Source organism: Geotrypetes seraphini, chromosome 2 (assembly GCF_902459505.1).
Source record: "Geotrypetes seraphini chromosome 2, aGeoSer1.1, whole genome shotgun sequence".
Lineage (NCBI taxonomy): Eukaryota > Metazoa > Chordata > Amphibia > Gymnophiona > Dermophiidae > Geotrypetes > Geotrypetes seraphini.
Window position 1 is genome coordinate 357,904,054 of NC_047085.1, and position 23,971 is coordinate 357,928,024.

Consider the following 23,971-nt stretch of genomic DNA (forward strand, 5'->3'; position numbering starts at 1 on the left):
AATGTAGCATTTAGAGTGGATTTGGATTATTCTCTTAAGGTTAATAACTAGATCAGTAGTATTTAAATATATTGTGTTAGATAGAATTGATTATTAAGCAGTATGGAGTTTGATAGGGGTTTTAAAGGGTTATTTAATATTTGATTTTAACATTGGTGTGTTTGTGTATTGTAGTGGGCGTCCCCTCCTGAAGAAGCCAAAAATAGCAAAAATCGAGTCAGGGGGAGTTCTTGAGTTTGTGTGTTGCAAGTTTAAAAAAGGTGTTAATGTCCAGGTGGCAAGGTATGCTGTGAAGTCATACTTTAAAGATAAGTACATTGATGTGGTTATGATGATCCCGTACTTGTACACCTTGCCTACCCTGTGATATTTTGGTTGTGGGTCTGAGCATATCATATTTTTAAAAAAAGATATTTTTTTTCAAGATATTATTTTGAATGAGCAGTGGACTTGTGTTTTGTTTTGTTTTTAAATCAGTATTCATTATGGATATTCTGAAAACCTAACTGGCTAGGGTTTCCACCAGACAGGTTTGGGAATCACCGATGTACACAGATGAGGTCATAAACATTAGAAACCTTTACCTGATGTGGGACTAGTTAGCCAGCGCATTGTTGTTTGACATTCCATGAGGATGCAATTCTAAGTTGAATAAATGAAGGCCACCTAGGACTTACTAGAACCAAGGAGAGAGCAAGGCCTGCAATATGGTAGCCAGGGAGCAGCTTTGACATAAAAACTAAAGGTGAGCTTGGTATATTTTATAAGATCACAAAGAAATAACCATTACTAGCAACAGCACTCTCATGACAGATCATGGTACGTATTGCAGCAGAGTTCAGTGAAAGAGGGACATACATACTCTGTCATTATAAACTATTTTTCAAGGTTCTTGGAGGTCCTCTATTTCAGTGGTTCTTACACCTATCCTAGAGTACCACCTAGGTTTTCAGACATTCATGATGAATATGCATGAGAAGATTTGCTCATCATGGGGGTAATAGGCATGCAAATTCATTGTGGATATCCTGAAACCCAGCTGGCTGGTAGTCCCCCGTAACGGGATGAATAACCACAAGTAAGCAAATAGTGATGGAATGAAGGTCATTGTAGTCATTTTGGTACTTTTGGAGATCTTGTGACTGATAATGGACTTTAACTCAATAACAATGCATTTGTGCCAAGATATAACATTGATATTTTGTGATAAGCTGTCACTTTCCCTAAGCCAATAGCCAAGTGGAATGAGCAGTTCAATTAGCCAAACACATCTTATAGACCCACTGCAACCATTGATAACGTATAGAACAACCCAAGGATTCAAGACAAAGTTGGACAAGTTCCTGCTAAACTGGAATGTATACAGGTAAGGCTGGACTCATTTAGAGCACTGGTCTTTGACCTAGGGGCCGCCGCATGAGCGGACTGTTGGGGCACAATGGACCACTGGTCTGACCCGGCAGCGGCAATTCTTATGATCTTACTTCCAATACTGAGCTTGAAGCTGCTATTGGGTCAACATATCAGGAAGATTCTTTCCACTTTGACAGAAAATCTTGTCCCAAAATGGCCAGAATTGGAAAAAGTACATGAGCTAGATGACAAAGCTAAAACAATCATGAGCCTACTTCTTCAGTAGGTACCATACTGCTCATCCTTTACCCCAACCCAAACCTGGTATAGACCCCAAAGTGAAAATGTTAAAATCTAGAATGAACTATTTGCATGTATCAGTTCTTCATGATGTATTAAACTACATATTTTAAAGACCCTAAAATATCAGATAATCCTTAAGTCAATCTGCCAATACTGTTGACAAACAGCTAGATCATAAATCACATTTAATACAAGCATCAGACTGGGACACATAGGAAGTTGAATATTTTTCCTTGCATTACACCTCAAATAAGAGCACGTCTCAGAAGCTGTCTACTAACACGAGGTCGGATGAGAGTTTACTCCTTTGTAACACGTGTTTAAATTCCAGCTTCTTCCCACGATATACTGGAATACAGATGATCCAGAACATGTCGTCAGGTTTGGCCTTTCACCTTTGTCACATAGGGCAATTTCCCCCCACTCCTCCTGTAGCGGTTAGCAATTTTCTCATTTAATAAACCCAATGTTCTAGCAGTCAGAAAGTGTTTTTTCTTTCTAAACTGCTGTCTTGTCATTCCCTGGTGCAAGACAGCTCATCTAGGCAGCGCAGTGTAAGATGAGGCTTACTGGTATTGCCACCACTCCTTACATCAGTACCAGCAGCGTGGAAGTCAAATGTTTTCTAAAGCGTCTAAAGGAACAAAACCTTTCTTCTTTCCGCTGTATACTTTGATAAAACCTTCATGCTCCTCTTCAGATGTTGCACATATCTAAACAAAAAAAGAGGGGGGGGGGGGAAATAATAAAAAGATAAATTATTCTGTATATGAAATGACCTTTCATACAGGCATAAAACTACCATATTTGGTCAGAAGAATCTGCACAATGGGTCAATAAATTGTGTAGACTTGGATTACTGGCATTACATGTCTCAGTGGAGAAATTGCATTTCCTTTAATAAAATAGAAAGCAGTAACAGTTATGCACCTCATCAGAATTTCCATGAGCTGGTTATTTGGGATTTTCAAATGTATCTCAATCTAAAATCATAACTCCTGATATTTAAGCACCTCTGTCAGAGCTGGATTTAAATGCCGACCCTGGCTTTTATATCCATACCCAGGTATTCAGCATTGGCCAATACTGTCTGCAAGTTATCCATGTACCACCCATATTCAGCACCAGTACTTAGATATTACTAAGATTATTAGATGATATTGGCTTATCTGGAAATACTTTAAGGTGGTTTAAAAACTTCTTAAATAGAACTTATAAAGTAAAAATGTCTGAAATTATATCCAATGAATGGTCTCTTCCTTACGGTGTCCCCCAATGTTCTCCTCTTTCACCTACCCTGCTTAATATCTTTATGCATTCTTTAGGTTTTATTTTGGAAAAGCTAAATTTATGTCATTTATATACATGTATACAGATGATATTACTGTTCTTATTCCTTTTTCATGCTCGTTAGATCATATTAAATTAAAACTGAACAACTGACCATCCTAATATGAATTCTGATACTAAAGTTGTTTTTTTTCATGAAATTTTATTGAATTTTTATCAAAACAGAAAAAATATACAAATCAAAAAGAACAATATGTCTTGACAATAATCCAAAAGATAAAAGATATCCGCATTATATATTATGGACATACAGGGAGACAATCAAAAGTTTCTCTAATAGTTCTTTACATCCAATAAATGCAAAGGGAAAGATCATATGTCAGAGGGTGAGGGGTGTAAAAAAAAAAGAAAGAAAAAAGGGAGGGGGAGGGTAGGAGGAAAGGGAAAGTCCGAAGGCAAGATAAAGGGAAAAAAGAGGGAGTCCCTAGAGGCCAAATAGAGTAAAAGAAAGAGAGAAAAAAGAACTGAAAGATAATAGATAGCACACTAATATATTTGTTTTAACCATAAATAAGATTGATTTTCCACTGACTAATGTAATAAGAATATTAGGAGTTCATTTTGATTACAATTTTTCATTATTTTCACTATTACCTCAGTCTTTGGTCTTTTCTGGAAACTCAGGATTAGAAAGTATTTAGATAATTATCAATTCCGACTATTAGTACAATCTTTAGTTTTGTCTCAGTTGAACTATTACAATGTCACCTTCTTAGATTGCCCGAAATTTATAATAAAAAAGCCCTCCAAACTCTACAGAATACAGCCATTAGATTAATCTTCAGATTGAAGAAAAGTGATAAGATTACACCTTAACTATGTGACCTGCACTGGCTACCTATAGAAGGGTGAATACTTTATAAATTCTATTGTATACTATTTAAAATAAGTTTTGGAGAAACTCCAGATTAAGGGGTCCTTTTATTAAGCTGCACTAGCCGTTTTAGCGTGCACTAAATATTAGCACGTGCTAAACACTAATGCATCCATAGACTATAATGGATGTGTTAGTATTTAACGCACACTAATATTTAGCACGTGCTAAAACGGCTAGCGTGCCTTAGTAAAACAACCCCTATATGCCTCAACTTTTAATTTTTCCAGTAATCCATCTTTGAAATTGAGAAATAATGACACTTTTCAGTAGTGCTGTCCGATTCACGATTCACCGATTCATTTCAGGTGAATCGGTTCAAATCGATTCAAAAACAAAAACGGCCTCCCGATTTGTGACTGACCCTCCCCCTTCGACTCTAAAGCAGGATTGGCAACGCTGCTTCTTGCCGGCCGCTGCCGCTCCTGCTTTAGAGGGATAGGGGGGAGGGTCAGTCAGGAAGTGCTACAGGGTCCGGCTTCCCCCCCTACCCCCTGCGCATCCCTTTACCTAATTCAAGCAGGGAGCAGCCTGCAGAAAGAATCGTGGGTACTTTAGCGATCTTTGCAGGTTGCCATAGGCCTCAGGAGCTGTCGTCCCTCTGCCGCGATCCTGCCTCTGATGTCAGAGGAGGGGCGGGACCGCGGCAGAGGGATGACAACTCCTGAGGCCTATGGCAACCTGCAAGGATCGCTAAAGTACCCGCAATCCTTTCTGCAGGCTGCTCCCTGCTGGAATTAGGTAAAGGGATGCGCGGGAGGTCCAGGGGGGACAGGCCTTCGGGATGGGGTGTAGGCCTTCGGGGGTGGTGGTACAGGCCTTCAGGGGGCACAGTCCTTCGGGGGGGAGAAGCCTTCAGGGGTGGGGTGCTGCAGGCCTTCAGGTGTGGTAGTACAGGCTTTCAGGGGGGTGCAGTCCTTCAGGGGGGACAGACCTTCAGGGGAGGGGGGAGCTGGTGTAGAAGTACATGGAGGGAGGGAGGGAAGGAGGGTTCAAAGAGATATGCATATGTTGGACTTCAGGGGGGAATAAATAATGGGGCTAAAAACAGTGGAGAGGGAGAGAGATGGTAGAGAATGGGATTTAGGGAGGGAAGGAACAGAAAGGGAGAGAAGTTGGACACAAGGGATGGTGTGAAGGGAGGGATAGAGATACTGGATAGGAGGGTAGTTGGGAAAAGAAAGGGAGATATGGTGGACCCTGGAGTGGTGAGGAAGGAGGGAGAAATGCTGGATGAAAGGTGGATCTGTGAATGGAGATGAAAAAAAAAGGAAAGATGCCAGACCTCTGGGGGAGGGAAGGGAAACGGAAGAGGAGGATAGAGATAGAAGATGGATGGATAGCACAGAGAAAGAAGAAAGGAGGAGACCCTGGCAAGCAAGTTATCAGAAGACATCCAGAGCCGGGGACCAACAAGATTTGAATAATGACTAGATAACAAAAGGTAGAAAAAATAATTATATTTTCTGTTTTGTGATTACAATATGTCAGATTTGAAATGTGTATCCTGCCAGAGCTGGTGTTAGACCGCAAACGTGAGCTAGGATTTAACAGAGAGAGGAAAAGTCTTTTTTGTTTGTTTATTCTGTTTACACCAAAGTGCCAGTGTGGTTAAGAGAAGGCAAAGGGGGTGAAGAGGCTATAAAATAAACCCACCAGGATGTTTGGAAAAAAAACACCCAATTGGGCAGGAAAATCGAATCGAATAATCGATTCAATAGGCTAAATTGAATCGAATCAAATTTTTTTTTTCCTGAATCGGGCAGCACTACTTTTCAGTATCGAGTCATTAAGAATATTAGATACAATAGATCTTTTAACTCCACATGGGCTTAATAAGCAGGAAACTTTACTGATTAATATTAACCAGCAATCTAATTTTTAAGATTTTCAAAAAAAAGACCTTTAGAGCTATCTATTTCAAGAATATGTTATTAATAATACCTAAATATTGTAATACTATTTAATAATTTGTATCTTAATAATTATTTATGTAGAATGCAGTGAACTTCATGGAGGTATTGGTGGTATATAAATAAAAATTGTATTATATCGTATTGTATAACTATCTAGGCAGGTATTTTGCTATTACATACTTACAGAGTAGTATTTAAACATTGATTTTAATGTAAAAACAAAACAAAACCAGGACCGTGGTGGTAGGCTGCGGATAACCAAAGCATGCGCTTAACCAACGTGCACTTAGGTGGAGTCCACTGTACCACTATTTATTATTTCTATAGCGCTACTAGATGCCTACAGCGCTGTACATTAAACACACAAGAGATGGTCCCTGTACAAAAGAGCTTACAATCTAAGTTATGACAGACACACAGGACAAAGGGCGAATCAATATATGTTGCTCATGAAGGGAAGTACAAAGGGATGAATGTCCTGCCAGAAGTGAGGCATCCCTGCTCCTGTTTCTCCTACCTGGATGTCTTTTCCCCTAAGCACTCCTGCTTGGTCCCTAGCCAGAAACACTGCATAGTAGGGTTGTCCAGAAAAAAAAGACCAAAGCTGGAAAATGGGTAAATAAATGCCAGATACCAGCTGCTATGGCTCCATCTCTAAACTGCCCCAGCGTTACTCAGATAGTGCTGAGACGGTCAGAGGTGATTTTAAGCAGCGATATGCGAATAATGCTATGGATGATTGCAGGTAAGGCCACAGTAAGCACTTATCCAGGTCGGACAAGTGCCACTGAGTAGGACTGAAATTCATTCGCCATTTGTTTTTTGGATTATTATAAATATTTTGGCAAATCTTAGGGTTTTCTTGGGGACTGAATATCAGGGTCATTTTAATTTACTTATTTTTTTTTGCTTTGAAAGTTAGTATTCAGGAAACTGGTGACCAGACATAAAAGGCGTTTCCACAGTGGGCACTTGCCAGGTTAAAATGACCAGACTATGTCAACGTTCATTTAGATACTCATATACTGTAGTTGTCTTTATAGATATTGCAAAATATTTCACATTGATGGCAGTTCTAACTTTAAGGGCTCCTTTTACAAACGTGTGCTAGCGCTTTTAACGCATGCACCGGATTAGCGCACGGTATAACGCGTGCTATCCGAAAATCTACCACCTGCTCAAATGGAGGCGGTAGTGGCTAGCGCGGGGCAATTTAGCGCGTGCCATTCCGCACATTAAGGCTTTAGCGCGGCTTTGTAAAAGGAGCCCTAAGATTCTTTTCATACAAAACTGAGTCATCTTAGAACTTTATTTTATTTTTTTAAATTCTTTATTCATTTATAATTTACAAGTGTACAGTAAATATCAAGCATTTAAAATACAAGATCACTTGAAAATCTTCAATATTACAACAAAAAGATTTAACCCCCACCCCCTCCCACTTCCATTTTCAACAACAACAACAACAAAAATATACCACATGAATATAGTATCGAATTATTCATATAGATTATTCATAAAATCCCATCCCCCTATACCACAAATAAAAAAAAAATATAGCAGTGTACTTATATATCTAAAGTTCTAAGGTGGTAAAGTCATCTTAGAACTTTAGATATATACCGTATTTTCACGTAGATAACGCGCACCCGTGTAAAACGTGCACACGGGTATAGCGCGCGGGGAACACAAATTTATGTAATAAAATGTTAATATAGCGCATGCTAAAACCTCCTCCCGCCTACTCTGAACCGGCATCCTCCCCCCCCCCCGCTCGCGTCACCCCCCCCCCCCTCTGATCCAAGATAATCTGACCCGGCATCCCCCCTGCGAACCGGCATCCTCTCCCCCCCCCCGCTCGCATCACCCCCCTCCCCCACGATCCTACATCCCCCCCAGCACCGCAAATACAACTCTTATCCGATTGGGCACCGGCACCAGCACCAATGCACAGCATGTGCCAGTGCCCGAAGATCCTCCCTCGTTGGTTTGGGCTGGGCTGGGCTGGGCTGGGCCGGGCGGTGCGAGAGAGATCCTCCTTCTTCCTCTGCCGGGCTGGACTAGGCTTTGAGCATTTGCGCATGCTCAAAGCCTAGTCCAGCCCGGCAGAGGAAGAAGGATGATCTCTCTCGCACCGCCCGGCCCAGCACAGCCCAGCCCAGCCCAAACCAACGAGGGAGGATCTTCGGGCACTGGCACTGGCACATGCTGTGCATTGGTGCTGGTGCCGGTGCCCAATCGGGTAAGAGTTGTATTTGCAGTGCTGGGGGGGATGTAGGGTCGCGGGGAGGGGGGATGACGCGAGCGGGGGGGGGGAGGATGCCGGTTCGCAGGGGGAATGCTGGATCAGAATGTAAAAAAAAATTGTAAAACGCGCTCACACGTATAACGCGCATGGTTATGCACGGTTTGTAAAATTGTGTATAACGCGCGCGTTATATGCGTGAAAATACAGTAAGTACACTGCTATAAGGACAAAAAGAAAGTTATCCTTTTTTTTTTCTAGTTTTTCTAGTTTTGGCAATATCAATTTAAAATGGAAAAAAAAAGTAATGGGACTCATGTTTCATCACTGAGGATAATTTCAGTGTCTCTTGTTTGAGATGCAATTTCAAAATACTCCTGCAAACCATGGAACTGGGAAATTCTGTCATATTATTTTCAGTATTCTGGAGCTGCTACCAGCTTTATTGAAAAGCATTGATATTGCATGAATAAGCACAATGAAAGAATAGTCTGTCTGCAGTTCATTTGCTAATTTCATTCTTTACCTCTTGAACACCTAATCCATTCCAATTAATTTGAGGCCAAAACAAAGGTTGGCATTGTTAGTGGTTTGAGCTTTCATTTTCAAAACAGAGCCATTTAAACTCTGCACAATTTGGGTGCCAAAACGTTGGCATAATTTATCATGGTAAACTCTAATTGTATTTCAAAATGGTGTTCAATATTTAGGGATAAAAACAACAGACTGTGGATATTCTGAAAGATGATTTTTATTTGCTCTTCACAATATAATTACAAATAAAAGTCTGAACTAGTAATACACGTATGATTGTCCTGATGGACCCTACACGGTCCGTGTTTCAGCGAGACCGCCTTTCTCAGGGGTCCTAAAGGGGATAAGATATAATGAAATGAAATAACAAAGATAAATGAGAAGTAAAAATGACATGAAGGTGACTGTGATGCCAACCGTATGCATGCAAATTTGATGACTGACCTTGACCACAAGATAAAAAGAATGACAGAAGTTCCAAGACCACAAGATTGATAACTGACCTTGACCACAAGATAAGAAGAATTAGAGAAGTACCAAGTGTGACCATGCTGTCTAAGGTGGCAAAGAACAACAACAGTATTTAGAAGAATCAGTAGTTTGCAACTTGGCTTTGTCGTGGTATATGTTTGGTATCAGAAAACCTCCCCCCCCCTCTTTTATGAATATAATGGGCGCGTTAGCATTTAGTGCGCGCTAAATCAGTTAGCGCCCCTTAGTAAAAGGATCCCTTAATGTAGAATTTGTAGTTACATTGTTGTTATTCCAGTCAGATCTGTGTGCTTCGAACAGCTTGAAACTTCAACATCGCAATCACTTTTGGACTCCCCCCAAATCTAGTGGTACCCAAGATTTCTTCCAAATGAAAGCCCAGGAACAAGAGTTTGGTAAATCATATCAAATATATAACGATTCCAAACAACTGTATACCTAATGTTTTGATATTAGATATTGCTTTTCTTTTACTAGTTTTGCATCGCACACTCTAAGTGGAGAAACATACCATACAGACGGCTGTTTTATACCTATTATTGCGGTTTACTTTATATCTTAGCAACCATGGACCTCTGAGGAAGGAGTGTTTTCTGAAACACGGACCATGTCAGGTCCCTTGGTTTGTTATAAGGTGGTATTTTCAACTGTATAAAATATTTAATATAATAAACATTGCCTGCATCTGGTACATAGTTTGTTTTTTGTTTTTGCTTTGGCTGGTGATACTGCAGTTTTCGTTGGATTCCTTTGTGTTGTTCTTGATATTAGATAATAAAATACGCTATTTACATCAAATCCCTGCAAGAAATTAAGTTTTTAAAAAAAGCTATGTCAAGGGATTAAACTGATTTTTGCTTCTAATCTTAGGAAACAATCATGATATCTATCAGGCGTCAGAACTCTTGCCAAAGAATTCCAAATTGTAGCAGGAAACTGGTCACAGCTAGCAGTTAGAGAATCAGGTTGCTACTGAGCTTATCGCAGCAAGGGATCTCCCTGCCGCAATAAGTTTAGCGGCAACCTGTCCCCACCCCCCACAAAGACTACCGGCAGGAGCGATGCAGTGCGGGGAAGGGTGGGAGAGTTGGGGCAGGCAGGCAGGGTGTTCGGGTTCGGGGCTGGAAGGCAGGCGTGTTCGGGGCTGCAGGAGGCATTTGGGGCAGCAGGAGATCGGGGCTGACAGGGCAGAGAGCAGGGCTGCAGAAGGCAGGGCAGTCGCAAATGGCTTCAGCGACTGGTCCTTAGAAGTCGCTTTTTTTTGATCGGCCAGCCCAGTCGGTGTTGCAGGGTTTTGTTTAGTGAATCGCGTCCCTGCCTACTTTGCATGCCGTTGCCCTCATTTGAATGCGCGGTTCAGAGGATGGTCGGAAGACAGGTAAGTGAATCGGGCCGGGATTGCTAAGGGGTCACAAACCGATCGGTACACGATCAGTTTGCTTTGTGAATCTAGCCCTAGGTTCTTTAAGGCATTATTAGTGCAAAACACCCAAAAAGAAAAAAAGCCTTAAAAACTAAGGGCTCATTTTACAAAGCCACAGTAGCAGCTGTTGCTGTGGTAATTGCTCCAATATCCATAGAGATTTAATAGGTGTCGGAACATTTGTTTTGAGGCAACCTCTACCATGGGTTTATAAAAGGGGGGGAGAGTGTACTAATTTGGCAATTAGTTTATCTTAGTAAAATACATCAGTATAGTTGCCCTTATTCATGAAAATATGTAATTGTCTAACCATCATTTCTCTATTCAGATCTGAACATTAGGATATATTTCCCTGTTGATCTGTTTTCTAATTTTATCTTTCCGAAAAGAGTCAGAGGTTCACCTCCCTATCGCTCTGCCTATCTCTTCTCTTGAACAAGAGCACAGAAATCATAGAGGAAACATAGCCAAAGGGAAGAAATAAAACCTGTGTTCCAGGAGCAAGGAGAAGTTCCCCAGTTAGAGACAAGTATCAGATCCCAGTCGGCAGGCCAAACAATTAGTCAAAAATAGGTGGTTGCCTGGGGCAATAGCTTCTTGGAAGTAGCAAAGAGTAGCTGCAGCCACACAAATGCAAAGAACCATTTAATCATTTTGAGGAAGTTTCTGTGACGGTCATGATTGTTGAGTTTATCAAATTCTTGGTGGCAAAGGGAGTTGCAGACTTGGGGCCTGAAAGTGAATGGGGAGTATAATGCTGAAGGTTTGCCTTGGGCACTCATCATACTTACACCAGCTCAGAGTTGGTTACCAATTGCTCCTGCAAAAAGTATCATACAATTTTGCAATTCATAATTTCCACCTTGAATGTATGGCGCTAAAAACCTCTTGCGCGGTTTTATAAAAGGGGGTGTTAATGAGAAGTTTAATATTTGCCTTGGACATTTTAAGAAAGGATTAAAGAATGAAAACAGAATGGAAGAGTTTGTATGAGAGATATGAAATTTTAAAAAAAAGAGCGAGAAAGAAGACAAGGTTGGATGGAATGAGGGGTATAAAACCTTATTAACTTGGTTGGATGCATGGAAAAAACTGTAGCCATAGCAACCACATGAAGAAGCAGAAATGCTCTAATGTATTCTAGAAAGGTTTGCAAAAATATGAAAACAGAACTGAGGATATGTTTCCACAACTAGCCAGGGCTTATCCCCAGGACAAGGGAAGATTAGGAAACTGAATATGCACAGGCTTCTAGAGGAAAGGTTCTGTATGTGTTTTGGTGGCCTCTCAATAAATTATATATTCCTAAGTTTGCACAAGAACACACACATTATTTTTTTTTTTTTTTTTTTTAAATCCTTAACTTTTGCACCTTCTCTGAGACATAAATAAGAAAAGCAACCTGCCTGTTTTCGCCAAGTCTTTATATAAATGACTGAGAGGGCAATTGAATTTAACCGTCTGTTGATCGACATTCAGCTGGAGGCAATTAGCATTTCTTTAAATTCCAACTATCTTTGGCTAATTAGGCCTGGATATTAAGTCCTGGGACCACTGTTCCCTCTAAGTCAGTGGTCTCAAACTCGTGACCTGGGGGCCACATGCGGTCTGCCAGGTACTATATTGAGACCCTCGGTATGTTTATCATAATCACAAAAGTAAAATAAAACAATTTCTTGATCATATGTCTCTTTAGCTATAAATTACAATATTATTAAGACTTAGTCAAAAGGAAAGATTTGTAAACTATAAAGAGTTTCACCTCATGCAAAATTCTCATTTCTTTAATACGATATTAACTATTTTTCTGAAGCCCTCCAAGTACCTACAAATCCAAAATGTGGCCCTGCGAAGGGTTTGAGTTTGAGACCACTGCTCTAAGCTGAGTGGTAGTCCTCCTCCTACAGTCCTGCCAGTGGGTGGTGCTATTTCACTATCACATTTTCAATAGTGAGGGACATGCAAGCTCTTCAAGAATCCAGGGAATCTGCTGCCTTTCTCAAATGAAAACACAATACAGGCAGTCCCTGGTTTAAGAACGCTCGACTTACGTCAAACTCGTACTTACGAACCGGGGTACTGCCTCTTCCTTCCTGTGCCAACCCACCGCTTTTTCCTCCCTTCCTGTCCAAACACGACCCTCCTCTCCTCGTCTCAAATTTGTGCCTCCCATGGTTGTTTACCACCTCTGGCTGGCTGCCTTCTCCCAGCCACAGTTCTCAGGTCAAAGTTTCTGTACGTGGTCCCCTGGTCTTCACAAAGCCATAATTGGCAGCTCATGCACACGGCCTGCTGACCCGGAAGCCTTCCCTCTTGGAGTGGGGTGGGGTGGGGGTGGGAATACAACAAAAATGGAAAATAAGATAAAACCATTTTATTGACCTAATACATTTTTCAATTAGCTTTCAGAGGCCAAAACCTCTTTTTTTAGGTCAGTAAAGTATACTGCTGTTACGGTATACTGTCCTCCCCACTTTCATCCGGCATAAGCTCCCCCTCTCCACTAACATCCAATGTCTGCCCTTTCTCTCTCTCTCTCCATCCACCCCACTTCCATCAGCATCTTCCCCCTTTCTCTCTCTCCACCACTCTTCCATACCAGTCTCCTGCTCCCTTCTCCCTCCCTCCACCCCAATGCCATCCAGTATTTTGCCCTCACACCTTCCCACCGCTGCTGTATGTGGTAAAGTTTTGCTCTTACCATTCCATAAATCAGTAGCGTACCAAGGGCGAGGCGGTCTGCCCCGGGTGCACCTCTAAGGGGATGCACAGCCAGCACACTAAGTACAGAACCTCCCGCCCTACTCTGCCACTGCTGCTTTCCTGAACCAGCAGCAGCGGCTGTAAAGTTAAATTCAGTCATTGCGGTACATTCCTGCACCTTCTTTCAGCTGCCGGTTCTGCTCCAGAACAAGGAAGTGATGGAGGAGGTGGACCAGCAGCTACGGGGAGGTGCAGGAAGGTCCCGTAATTACTGAATTTAAAGTTTACTGCTGGTTCAGGAATGCAGCAGCAGCAGAGTAGGGCGGGAGGTTCGGGATCTGGTGTGCCAGCTGTGCACCTCAGCAACAGTAACTGTAAACTTAAATTCAGTCATTACAGGACCTTCCTGCATCTTCTCGCGGCTGCTGCTCTGTTCTAGAACAAGACAGTGATGTTTGAGGGGATGAACCGGCAGCCGCAGGAAGATACAGGAAGGTCCTGCGATGAATGATTTTAAAGTTTACTGTCACTGCTGCTGGTTCAGGAAAGCGGCAGAGTGCAGCGGGAGGTTCCGTACTTAGTGTGCTGGCTGTGCATCCCCTTAGAGCAGGGGTGTCAAAGTCCCTCCTCGAGGGCCGTAATCCAGTCGGGTTTTCAGGATTTCCCCAATGAATATGCATTGAAAGCAGTGCATGCACATAGATCTCATGCATATTCATTGGGGAAATCCTGAAAACCCGACTGGATTCCGGCCCTCGAGGACCGACTTTGACACCTGTGCCTTAGAGCGTGTACCCATGGCGGACCGCCTCGCCCTTGGTATGCTACTGATTTATGGAATGGTAAGAGCAAAACTTTACCACATAAAGTTCAGATATCAGTTAATCACAAATATTTCTTTGAAATTCATGTTAAGCATCACTATAGATGCAGTAAAAAAAAAAAAAAAAAAAGTCCATATTTTATGGACCTTAAAATTCCATGGAGGATTCTGTCCTCTTTGGCTCAAGAGTCTGTAACATTCTAGGTTTTCAATTCATGGGAAAATCAGGCTGTTGCTGCCTCTATTTTAATGCATGAGTTAGATCCAAAGCATCAGATATTGTAACATCCAAGTTCTCAATGGATAAAAGATCCAGAATGTGCAATGATAAAATATGTTGAAATTTAGAGGAGTTTGTCAAAATGGAGGTTACAATCACCCAGGACTATAAAAATACAAAAAAATCCAGGGAAAGCCTGCAATTAGCAATAATAGCTGTTCCAACTTGCAGACAGAACCTTCTGGAGTCTAATACATAAGAAGCTTTGATAAGTAATGGACTGAACCTATTTTGAGTAATAATCACTTCCAGTTGCTTGTGGGCTTTTAGTGTGTTTTATGACAAATGGCTGCCTATAAATTACAGCTGCCCCCTCCCCTTTTATCTAATCTTGGAAAATGTTCTATTTCATATCCTTGAGGACAAAGCAGGAACAAAATGAATATCTTAACATTCATTAATCATGTTTCAATGATTAAAATATCGGTTCTTGAGTCAACATTTAAGTAAGGTATCTAATGTGCATTAGGGGAATAATGCAAGATATTTGCCTCTTAAAAAGAGATTATGTACTTAATCTGGTAAGCTCTTTTCCAGTAGATAGGTGAGAGATTCTAGACAGTTGGGTTATTTCCCCATACCCGCATGCTGCAGAAGGAATCCACTCTGGATTTTTCACTTTGCCTCTGGTGTACTTCACTGTGGAGTTTAGCACCCTCTACAGTTAATACCCAAACACCGAGAAGCACCTAATATACATGATGTAGTGGCACCTGTAGCAACAGGCGAAACAAATTGTTCTGCTCAAAAGTAACGAAATAGTACTATTAACCACCAACACAGGCTTCAAAGGAGCTCAGAAAAGACTACCCAACAGTGGCGTACTAAGGGGGGGGGGGCAGGGTGGGGGTCCGCCCCAGGTACAGCCTTAGGGGGGGTGAACAGCCGGCCAGGTCCGGAAAACTGTACCGGGCTGATCAGCCTGCCTCTCCCCGACATCAATTCTTCCATCGGAGAGGAAGTTTGGGCCAGCCAATAGCTGCCTAGCTGGGCGGAATTTCCTCTCCAAAGGCAGAACTGACGTCGGGGAGAGGAAGGCTGGTTGGCCCGAAGCAGGGAAGACGAGCTTGGGGTGGCGGCGGCTTTAGAAGGTGTCACTGAAAAAAAAAAGGAGGCCAGAACTGGGTCACTGAAGGCAGCATGTTTACTTCATTCATGCTGCCGGTGGCCCGAAGAGTTGCAGCAGTGCTGCTGGGAAGAACAATGAGCAAGCACTGGATCCTGCCCATGGGGGGGGGGGGGAGAAATAGCATGGGGAGGGTAAGAGAGATGCTGGAACGCGGGGATGGGGAGAAAAGATGCCAGACATCCAAGGGAAGGGGCTGATAGAGATGCCAGACCACGGGAGGGAGGAAGGAAAGGGGGGAAAAAAGATTGGATGCACAGTCAGAAGAAAGTGCAACCAGAGACTCATGAAATCACCAGACAACAAGGTAGAAAAAATGATTTTATTTTAAATTTAGTGATCAAAATGTGTCTGAATTTATATCTGCTCTCTTTATTTTGCACTATGGCCCCCCTTTTACTAAACTACAATAGTGGTTTTTAGCGCAGGGAGCCTATGAGCATCAAGAGCAGCCCTGGGCATTCAGCGCAGCTCCCTGCGCTAAAAACTGCTATTGTGCTTTAGTAAAAAGGGAGGGGGGTATTTGTCTATTTTTGTATGGTTGTTACTGAGGTGACATCTGCCTTGACCTCTTTGAAAAAACCCCAGAATAGGAATGATAATTAACATTTTCTCAGTGTACAGTGTGCTTTGTGTTTTTTTTTTAAATTTTATTGCTGATAGATCATTTTGACTTGGTCATTTTAAATGTAGCTCGCAAGCCCAAAAAGTGTGGGCACCCCTGAGCTAGAGCATTGAAGTTGTGTGTTTCTGCCGTAAAGGTCATCTCTGATGCAACCGGAAGTTGCATCAGAGACAACCTTTACAGCAGCCATATGCAACTACAACGCTCCGGCTGCTGTAAGAAGGCAGTTTAGACATCGCCGGCCACAGGGCAGGGAGGTTTGTCAGACCGGGCCTATTGTCCGGGCCGGGGGGGGGGAGAAAGTGCCACGAAGGTAAGGGACAGGGAGGGAGAAAGGAAGAAAAGGTGGGGTGGAGAGGAAAACAGGGTAAAACAGAAGGGGGAGAAGGACGCTGAAAGCACATGGGGGAAGACAGAGGGGGGAGAAGTATGCTGAAAGAAAATGGGGAAGACAGAGTGGGAAGAAGATGCTGAATGGAAATGGGGAACAGAGAGTGGGGAGAAGATGCTTAAGGGAAATGAGGAACAAAGAGTGGGGAGAAGATGCTGCAGGAAAATGAGGAAGAGAGAGTGGGGAGAAGACGCTGAAGGGAAATGGGGAAGAGAGAGTTAGAAGAAGACGCTGGCAGGGAAGAAGACAGAGATGCCAGACTATGGGAGGAGCGGAGGGAAGAAGATGGATGCCAGACCAACTTGGAAGGAGGGAGAAAGGGCGAGGCACAGTAACAGAGCAAATGGAAGATGCAGAGAGAAGAGGGACAGTGGATGGAAGGAAGAGAGTAACAAGAAGATGAGGAAAGCAGAAACCAGAGAAGACAAAGGTAGAACAAAAAATTTCTATTTATTTATTGCTTTAGGAGACCTGTCTCACTGTTTCTGTGGTGTTGCATTGTATGCAGAGTCCAGCTTCTTACTGGTTCAATTTAACCTTTGTCTATGTATTTCTATTTTATCCCCCCTTTTACAAAACTGTGGAGCGTTTTTTAGCGCCAGCCATGGTGGTAGCAGCTCTGATGCTCAGAATTCTATGAGTGTTGGAGCTTTTACCACCGTGGCTAAAATTCACACTACAGTTTTGTAAAAAGGGGGAGGGGTTAGTTTGTGATGACATATTCCATATTTGGCGAAGGTGTTTTCTGTATTCAGTGTGTTCGAAAGACATGGTTTTCTGTTAGGATTGAAGGTGTAGGATTGATCTGTACTAGTCTGGCTTGTTTAGTTTTACAATGGGTGTATTGATGTTGTACTGCTCACTGCAGTATGTAAGATGCTGCCTTTTCCTAGGTACTCATGTGTGACATGTGGCTTGTTACTAAAAATCATGTTTTTTGTACAGATGGGAGGGGGGGGTGCCAAAAAATGATGGGCTCCGGGTGTCACATATGCTAGGTACGCCACTGCTACCCAATAAATGGAACATATATACAAATTCTTCCCAGTCCTCAAGAGCTAACAGGCATCCAAGAATCAGCTTGGAGAAACATAAACAGACTGAAAACTGAAAGCAGGTGTAGGAAGGACAGGGCGGGGAGTCTAGAATGTCTCACCTATCTACTTGAAAAGAGCTTATGAGAGTAAGTACATAATCTCCTTTTCCAGTGCAATATGTGAGACATTCTAGACAGCTGGGACATACAAAAGCAGTCCCCCCAAAATCTAGGGTTGACTTGCTGCACCGGCCCTTAGAACCAAGGACCCGAAAGCCGAGCTCTGTCTTGCAGCTACATCCACTCTGTAGAACTTGACAAATGTGTGAAGAGAAGAACAAGTTCCTGCCCTGCAGATCTCCTCAGGAGAGACAAATCTAGCTTTGGCCCATGAAAAATTCAAACTCCTAGTAGAATGCACCTTGATGGAAACGGGACTGTTTCCCAGAAAGAATGTAGGCTGATGAAATGGCCCCAAGGATCCATCTGGAAATCGTGGCCTTAGAAGCTGGAGCGCCTCCCTTAACAGAATGCGCCAGCAAAAACAGATGGTCAAAGAGGCAAAACTCATTAGTGACCTCATTAGTGACTCATTAGTGACTGCTTGGCCCTCCAGAGTCTTCTATAATCTCATCAGAGCCAGATGAATGGCCTGAGCTCCAACTAGTTGATGGCCCATTTTCTCTGAGAGGGTGTCCAACACCCCTGAACAGGACAATGATTGCAATGGGCTCCCCAACCCCAAAGGCTGGCATCTGTCATCATCATGATCCAGGAGGCAATGTAGAGTGGTATGCCCCTGCAGAGCAATTGCGGGCGAAGCCACCAGTCCATGCTTGCTTGAGCCTTGAGTTCACGGCAGGCAAGTCTGCAAGGCATCTTGGTGTGGAGCCAGTGAGATGGTAAGGAATGCTAAAGAGGACGCATGTGCACCCTTGCCCAAGGAACTACATCCAGTGTAGCAACCATGGATCCTAGAACCTGATGATAATCGCATACTGAAGGAGCCAGCTGCTCCAGAGGAGAAGAAATCTGGGCACACAGCTGGGCACACAGCTTCTGCAAGCTTCTGGCAAATAGACACAATCTGCAGCCATATTGAAGAGGACTCCTAGGTATTCCAGCAATTGTGTGGGCATCAGATGGCTCTTCCTGAAGTTGACAATCCAGCCCAGGTCTTCCAGCACCTGGAGCACCTGCTCCACTGTATGTCGTCCCTCGGCCAACGAGGGAGCTCTGTTCAGCCATTCATCTAAGTAAGAGTGAACCTGTAGGCCCATCTTTCGCAGATAAGCCACCACTGCCACATCACTTTGGTGAAGGTCTGAGGCACTGTTGCCAGCCCAAAGGGCAGGATCGAGAACTGTTAATGCTGTTCCAGAACATGAAACCACAGAAATTTGCAGTGGGCTGGAAAAAAATAGGAATGTGCAAGTACGCCTCTGAGGTCCAGCGAGGCAAGAAACTCCCCTGGAGCTACAACTGCAATTACCGAACGCATGATCTCCATTCAGAAGTGGGGAATCTTGAGAGCCGCATTCACATGCTAAAGATCCAGAATAGGCCTCAAATCTTCTGAGCAAGATAAAGTATACAGAGTATCTGCCTGAGCCCGAGAGGTTGGGTAGTACTGGATTTATAGCTTGAATATCCAGTAAGCGCTGCGCCTTGTCCGGGCGTCCTGAAGGAGAATCCACGAACCAATCTGACAGAAGCTGTACAAATTCCAACTTGTAGTCCAACCAAAAAATGTCCAAGACCTACTGGTCTGACGTGATGCGCATCCAGGCAGGAAGAAACGCTGAGAGCCAGCCCTCTATCCGCAGAGGGGCATCCCTTGGCCTGGCGTCATTGTGTCTTTCTGACAGAGGATGCAGAACATTTAAGAATACGTCCAGTGCACAGTTTAGACATTTGGGACTAGACCCGTTTTAATAACGAATATGTGTCAAAAAGGTACCCTAACTGACCAGATGACCACCGGAGGCTTGTAAACCTGAATCTCATACTCTCCTCGTGTCACTGATCTCCTCCCACCCCCAAAGATGAGAATAAAACAGTACATATTTGCCTGTATGATAGCTTCACATTTTATGGCCAGTCCTTGTACAGCAGCAGCAGGAACCTGCTGTAGCCTAGTGGGCAGTGTAGTCAACCACAGAGATGGGGACTCGGGCCCATATCCCACTCCAACTACTACACTTATGATAGAATGTGTGAGCTTTCCAAAATCCACCCAAACCCAACTATATGAACATGTAGGTGACACCTGCAGGCATAAGATCTATTGGGGTGGTATATAGTTCAGTACTATAGGTTTTTGGTGGGTATTGGAGGGCTCACCATACATTATAAGGGGGTTTTGGTGAGATATGTAACTTTTTCAAAATTCAGTAGTTGCATTTTCTGTTGATCAACTTTCCTTTGGAGTGGTTGTTAACAGAGTTCCATTGGTGTTTTTTTTTAAAAAATAAGGTGTTGGTGTTTCTAGTTAAGACAACTTTTTTCAGCAAAATACCAGACTCCTGATGTAGACCTAGTGGCCGAAACATGAATCATATTGATTTAATAAATCCATCTGGTTGAATGCCATAGATTGCTCTGCTGGGATGTCTGTGTGGCCAGTCTACTATGAATGCTGGCCCTTTCTACATCCCAATGGCTTATTCTGTGTGGTTTTCTTTTGGACATGTTTTTTTGAAAATTGATTCAAAGAGATAGATGCACATCTGAAAATGGCCGTTTTTGGGAAAAAACAAAATAGATGTTTTGCAGTTTTGAAAATGGGCATGCTTGATACCGGTTTTTGTGCATCTTCCACCTAATGTCCAATCTTATATTTGGACTCCATATCGAAAAGGGACCTCCTCATCTTACTATACCTATATTTATATTCTGCTTACCTGGTTCACTTTCAGAGTTATTTGTCCCTGTTCCTTACATCCAATAAACGCTCTGATGCACTTAAAAATTCTTTCATCTTGTTGCACTCTCTGCACAAAGCTGGATGGGAAAAATCCAATTCTATCTTCAATTTTTCCCTACAATAAAAGAAATCATTTGTAAGATTATAATATAAAGAACTGAAAAGTGAAGAGTACATTGAATCTAAATTACATAAGTATTCAACTTCATTCCATGGTAATGTAAAACACCTAATAATAAAATTGACCCTAATTGGCACTAATTAAAATTTAAGCACAACTTTTTAAGCACACAACTTTATGTGCACAACTTTTTAAGCGCATTCTATAAAGTGGTGGATGTCAATTCGACTAAGTGAATCTCAAAAGGGGTGGATTGTGGGCCAGAGGAGGAGCAAGGATGGATTGTGGGCATTCCTAAAAGTTATGTGCACTATTATAGAATACGCCCGACCTATGTAAGGTATTTAGGTCTTGTTTTGCATTGGTTTAAGTAGGTGCACCTAAAATGTTAGTGGCATATATGGCTGCTAAGTGAGATCCTATATTTGGCGTGCCTTTTATAGAACTGTATTAAGCACCGTTCTGATCAGCGCCAAATTTTTAGCCACCATATATAGAATTTGGGCAATTGCACATAAATGCCAGATTCAGTAAATGGTGTGCATATTTGGGTCCCGTAAAAAATCAATGAGGAATGCTCCAAGTTGAGTGCTCTTTATAGATAGCACTTGGGTCTGATTCTATAAATGGCGCCTAACCAGGCCTAACTTGTAGGCCCCAGTTGGTGCAATTGTCATTCAACCGCTAGGCTCCGTTTATAGAATCATGCTTAGCGGCATCTAGGCACGCTAAGGACTCCTTTTATCAAGGCGCGCAACGGGGGTTAGCGCGTCGGACATTTCATCACGCGCTAACCCCCGCGGCAGCCTAAAATCCTAACACCTCATCAATGGAGGTGTTAGGTACTAGCGCGGCAGGCAGTTTAAAGCACGGTATTCGCGCGTTAAACCGCTACCGCGCCTTTGTAAAAGGACCCCTAAGTCTTTTCCCATTCCACAAAAATTTATTAATGGCTCGAACTAGCCACCTATGGGATTTCACTAAAAGTAACAAGGGCAACATTTGAAACATATATAGCCAAACTGGGAGTGTGTGGTGCAGGAATTAGAACTACAGCTTCAGCACCCTGAGGCTGTGGGTTCAAATCCCTTGCTGCTTCTTATGACCCTGGTCAAGTCACTTAATCCCCTAATTGCCCCAGATACACTAGATAGAGTTTGAGCCCACTGGGACAGATAGGGAAATATGATAAAGCATCTGAATGTAAACCACTTAGGATATAAGTGGTATATAAATAATAAAATAAAACAAATAAATAAAGTGCTATTCTGCCCATAAGCATTAGTGGGTAACATTGCCAGATAGACAATTTACTTTCCAACTCATGCATCCATGCATCAATATCCAACGAGCAGAGTTGGGATAGGTCAGATGGAATCTACACCACTAAGTACTTGATAGCATCAATGGCCCACAGAAAGAGAAACTTCCCCACCCACTGGCCAGGAACAACAGAGTCCAGAGGAAGAACCTCAGATTTTGTTCTATTAAGTTGAAAACTAGACTAAAAGGAAAACTCATCCAAGACACCCAACAATGCTGCAATTGAAGTAGCTACTTGAGAGAGGACCAAAAGAATATCATCTGCAAAAGCCAGAACTTTCACTACCTGTCCTCGCAGAGGTACACCTGCCACTTCGGGGTCTTTCAAAAGCGTGCACAGGAGATGTTCCAGATACAATAAAAAGAGCAAAGAGGACATGGGGCAACCTTGACAGGTACCATGGTGAATAAAAAATGAGGAAGTGATATAGCCATTAACTATCACCACTGCTAGCGGTCGGGCATTCAAAGCTTGAAGGGCCTACCAAAACCAGCCCAAGAAACTTAAGTGCTTCAGCAGATTAAAAAGATAATTCCAGTTGACTTTGCCAAAGGCTTTTTCGGTGTCCAAGCTAACAAGCGGCCTCTCATATGTTGCTTCATCAAGTATTACTCTTGACAGCACTTTCCCAGCAATAGAAAGCAGAGAAATGCTGCATCTTTATTAAAGCAGGATTTATCAGCTGTTCTCATTTTTATCATCTTATAATTTACTATATAAACAATCAAAATAAGGACAAACAACACATTTAAATGGCAACTGTCAACACTATTTATAAATAAAAGTGTTAGTACTTTTACATTGAAGACAATAAGTACATACCTTCCACCAGTCTTCATTTGAATCATCAAGAATAGTGATTTTATCACCTGGTCTGCAATCAATATAAATAATACATCACTGATCACAACACTGGTGTTATGACATTAACTTCTGCAAGATTAAAGTATTCAATGCACTCCTATTATTAGGCCTATATTCCAAGGGACTTAGGCCTGATTCTATAAATGGTGCCTAACTTGTAGGCGCTGTTGAGCACAATTATCAATCATCCACTAGGCCCCATTCATAGAATTGTGCCTAGTAGTATCTAAGCAGTCTTAGATGCCAGTAGGTGTTGAAACTAGGCGCACTCCCATTTAGGCCAGGGTTTAAAATTTCTTTTTAGATTAAATGAGTATGCTCAAGTTAGGCACCTATCGGTGCCGGTGCCTAAGTCAAAGCAAGCCCCAAATCCACCTAGAATCTGTCCCCAGACATGCCTACTTTCTGGAAAGCCCCTTGGGGTAGATGCCTACATAAGAACATAAGAACTGCCATCTCTGGATCCATCAAGTCCATCAAGTCTGGCGATCCGCACATGTGGAGGCCCAGCCAGGTGTACACCTGGCGTAATTTTAGTCATCCATATCCTTCTATGCCTCTCGTAAGGAGATGTGCATCTAGTTTGCTTTTAAATCCTAGGACGGTGGATTCCGCAATAACCTTCTCTGGGAGGGCATTCCAGGTGTCTACCACTCACTGCGTGAAGCAGAACATATTTGTCCTGGACTTGTCCCCCCTCAGCTTATAAGAAATGGTAGGTGCCTACTCAGTTAGGCGCCCACCAACTAATTATTTTTTAATTACTTTATAATAGCACTTTTCAATTATTGGCAGCAATCAAGCTCTTTGTGACTCAGGCCAAGTTATTTAACCCAGGTATAAAACTTAACCCCTCCCCTTTACTAAGCCACAATAGAGATTTCTACTGGGGCCCACAGTGCTAAATGGTCTGACGCTCATAGAATTCCTTTGAGCATCGGAGCAGTGTCAGAGCATTTAGCGCCCTGGGCCGTGGTAGAAACTTCTATCATGGCTTAGTATAAGAGGGCCTTAGATTGTGAGCCTATTAGGGACAGAGAAATTACTTGCATGAAATATGTTAACCATTTTGGTTGTACCACTGAAAAGTGGAGAACAACAAAGAAAAATGGGGAGACCCAATGATCCACAGTGAAAACAATCCACCAATGAAAACAAAAACAAAAACTGTGGATACAGATGTTCTGGAGATAATTTATTAAACACTGACATATAAAACCATGAAAATTCAATTTAAAAAGTACAATGATAAAAAATACCGG

The 23,971-nt window shown here is 42.5% G+C and overlaps 1 protein-coding gene across 4 annotated transcripts in view; it reads right to left on the minus strand.

Annotated features, from left to right (window-relative positions):
* Positions 1-1,824: 1,824 nt before the first annotated feature.
* The window catches only part of STAC (SH3 and cysteine rich domain), a 216,166-nt gene continuing 194,019 nt past the window's right edge, over positions 1,825-23,971 (minus strand). For 3 of the 4 annotated variants that reach the window (XM_033930457.1, XM_033930456.1, XM_033930458.1), the window contains exons 10-12: positions 22,668-22,719; positions 20,378-20,515; positions 1,825-2,369 (exon numbers count right to left, since the gene is read on the minus strand). In XM_033930457.1, the coding sequence (XP_033786348.1) occupies positions 2,271-2,369; positions 20,378-20,515; positions 22,668-22,719 (289 nt within the window). In that variant the 3' untranslated portion in view covers positions 1,825-2,270. Of the gene's footprint in view, positions 2,370-20,377; positions 20,516-22,667; positions 22,720-23,971 lie in introns of those variants that run through there. The other variant, XM_033930459.1, reaches the window with a different exon arrangement.